Below are 2,180 nucleotides of genomic sequence, written 5' to 3' on the forward strand. Positions count from 1 at the left end.
AGGGCTTCCAGCTCCTCTTTGAATACTATTGGCATTTTTCCATCCATAATGCACTTTTAGATTTTTGAGACGGCATTTTGCCATGTAGTCCAGAATGACCTCAAACTCCTGCCTCCATCTCCTGAGTGATTATGTATATATATATTTGAGAGCAATTGAGGAAGACGCCACTGACCGCAAACATATGTAGACACACAAGCACGAACACATAAAGCAATCCATGAGGAGACACAGCACCAAGCTTAGGACACGCAACCAGTCACTTGAAACGTCCAGAGATGAGAACATACATGAAGAATAAAGAAAGGGACAGAAGCCAAGAAGACATCCTAGGCCGGTCATGGTGTTACAGACCGGTCACCCTGGCACTCAGGGTGCACGGCACATAGCCCATGCCAAGAATGAACAGTGGGGGCCCAGATGAGCAGGACACCAGGAAGAGAAGCAATGCTCACTGCAAACAAGCTCATCATCAGAGCTTAAAGAAGCAGGAGCTCACTTGCCCACAGCAGATTCCCCACGTGCTACAAAGGCACAGGAAGGAATCACCCACCCCTGAGGGCCTCCCAGACAAATGAACTGCCCACTTGCATACCTGCCCTGCCAAAGATGCAGAGGGAGAGCCGTGGCTGCCTCCTCTGCCTGCCTCTGTGGACAGATCTCCATCCTCCATGCCCCAGGCTTCCCGTCCATCAGAGCCTCGCCTGGGCTGCAGCCAATACCCACCTGGCTTCGGTGACATTAGCAGGGCTGCCCCTGCACACCTCCAGCTGCACGTAGCCAGAGCAGTTGACTCGGCTCCAGTCAGGGTCACAGACAGCCAAGAAACTGGGTCGAAGACGGCCAATCATGTACTTGGCCAGGTCGGTCAGAGACTGGCTCACAGCAGCCCCAAACAGAAAGGTTCCCAGCACCTTGTAGATGGCAGCCACATAGTTGTTGAAGTCAGAGCGTGAATAGAGACGGTCTGTGTACACCAGGTAGGCCTCCCCTGATGAGACCTGCCGATGGAACGGTCACAGAGCACTAGGCAAACACAGCTCCCACGGTGCCCATCCTGCTGTGGGGCTGGCCCATCCCCCACCCAAGCCCTTTTCTGCCTTACCAGGACGACAGTAGCTGTGATGATGACCCCAGCCATGAGTCCATGGGTGATTGTGTCTGGACGGTATGGGTACCGGATGGAGTCATCTCCGCAGTAGAACCCTCGCTTATATGGTGCATTCACCAAGGTAAGGGTGACGAAAGGCAGAGAGGCTGTGGGAGGCGGGGAAGGCACATGGTTCTCGGCAGTGCACATTCCTGCCCTCTTGTCATCTGCACGTCTAGCATGGCCACTGTGCATGTCCCCACTGAAAACTACTCTGTTGGCGCCTTTGAATGAGCCCAACTACTGAGCAGCTCTGCCCAGATATAGCCTGGTCTTGCTTCAGGCCTCCCCAGAGCTGACTTCACCAGCAACCAGGGCCTTTGCTCATACACTGCAAGCACCATGACTCCCCAAGATCTCACTCCAGCACCCCTCCTGATGAGCCACCATGGAGTAACTGTTGCTCTTCATGGCTTCTGTCTCCTGTAGAACCATATGGTCATCTTAGTGACAGTTGGCTGAACTGCCCCTCTGCATAGACCCAGCAGGGACCCTGCTGTGCTCAGGGTGGGACGCTGGCAATTGCTCACTGCCTGAGCAGTAAGACCATCCAGCAACACAATGTGAGACCGTGCTGCTCACAGCCAGGGCAGAGCCTGAGGGCCGCCCCTTGACTCTCTGCTTTCTTTACCTTCAGTCCAAGTTCTAAGGCAATGCCAGCTACACACTGGACAAGATGGGTCCAGGCCTGGAGGCAGAAAGCGGACCAAAGCCAGAGTCACAGACACTGTAGGAAGTGAATGGCCCGGCGGGAAAGCTGTGGACAGAGCTGAAGTCTGAAGCCTCCAACAAAGGGTAGCTGGGAGGTGGGAGCCAGTCACAAGGACAGGACAGTGGGCAGACACCCCCAAAGAGACAAACCCCCCAAAGTGCCCTTTGCTGGTGAGCAGTAGGAAAGCTGGGTGTGGAGGGCATGGCTCTCAGATCCTGAATGCTAGGCACCTAAGGAAGCCTCAACATGCAGAGAGTGAAATCAGTGAGGGGGGGGAGGGAGAGGAGGGGGAGAGGAGAGGAGGAGGAGATGAGCAAT

The 2,180-nt window shown here is 54.8% G+C and overlaps 1 protein-coding gene across 1 annotated transcript; it reads right to left on the reverse strand.

Annotated features, from left to right (window-relative positions):
• Window positions 1–726: 726 nt before the first annotated feature.
• LOC114635938 (phospholipid phosphatase 2) lies at window positions 727–1,257 on the reverse strand (the record flags this gene model as incomplete). The annotated part of the gene is made up of 2 exons (XM_028784288.1): window positions 727–1,001; window positions 1,106–1,257. Coding segments are annotated over 2 exons (427 nt in total), but the record flags the coding sequence as incomplete, so codon positions are not given.
• Between the last annotated feature and the right edge of the window lie 923 nt (window positions 1,258–2,180).

Source organism: Grammomys surdaster, unplaced genomic scaffold (genome assembly GCF_004785775.1).
Source record: "Grammomys surdaster isolate TR1022 unplaced genomic scaffold, NIH_TR_1.0 120069, whole genome shotgun sequence".
Classification (NCBI taxonomy): Eukaryota; Metazoa; Chordata; class Mammalia; order Rodentia; family Muridae; genus Grammomys; species Grammomys surdaster.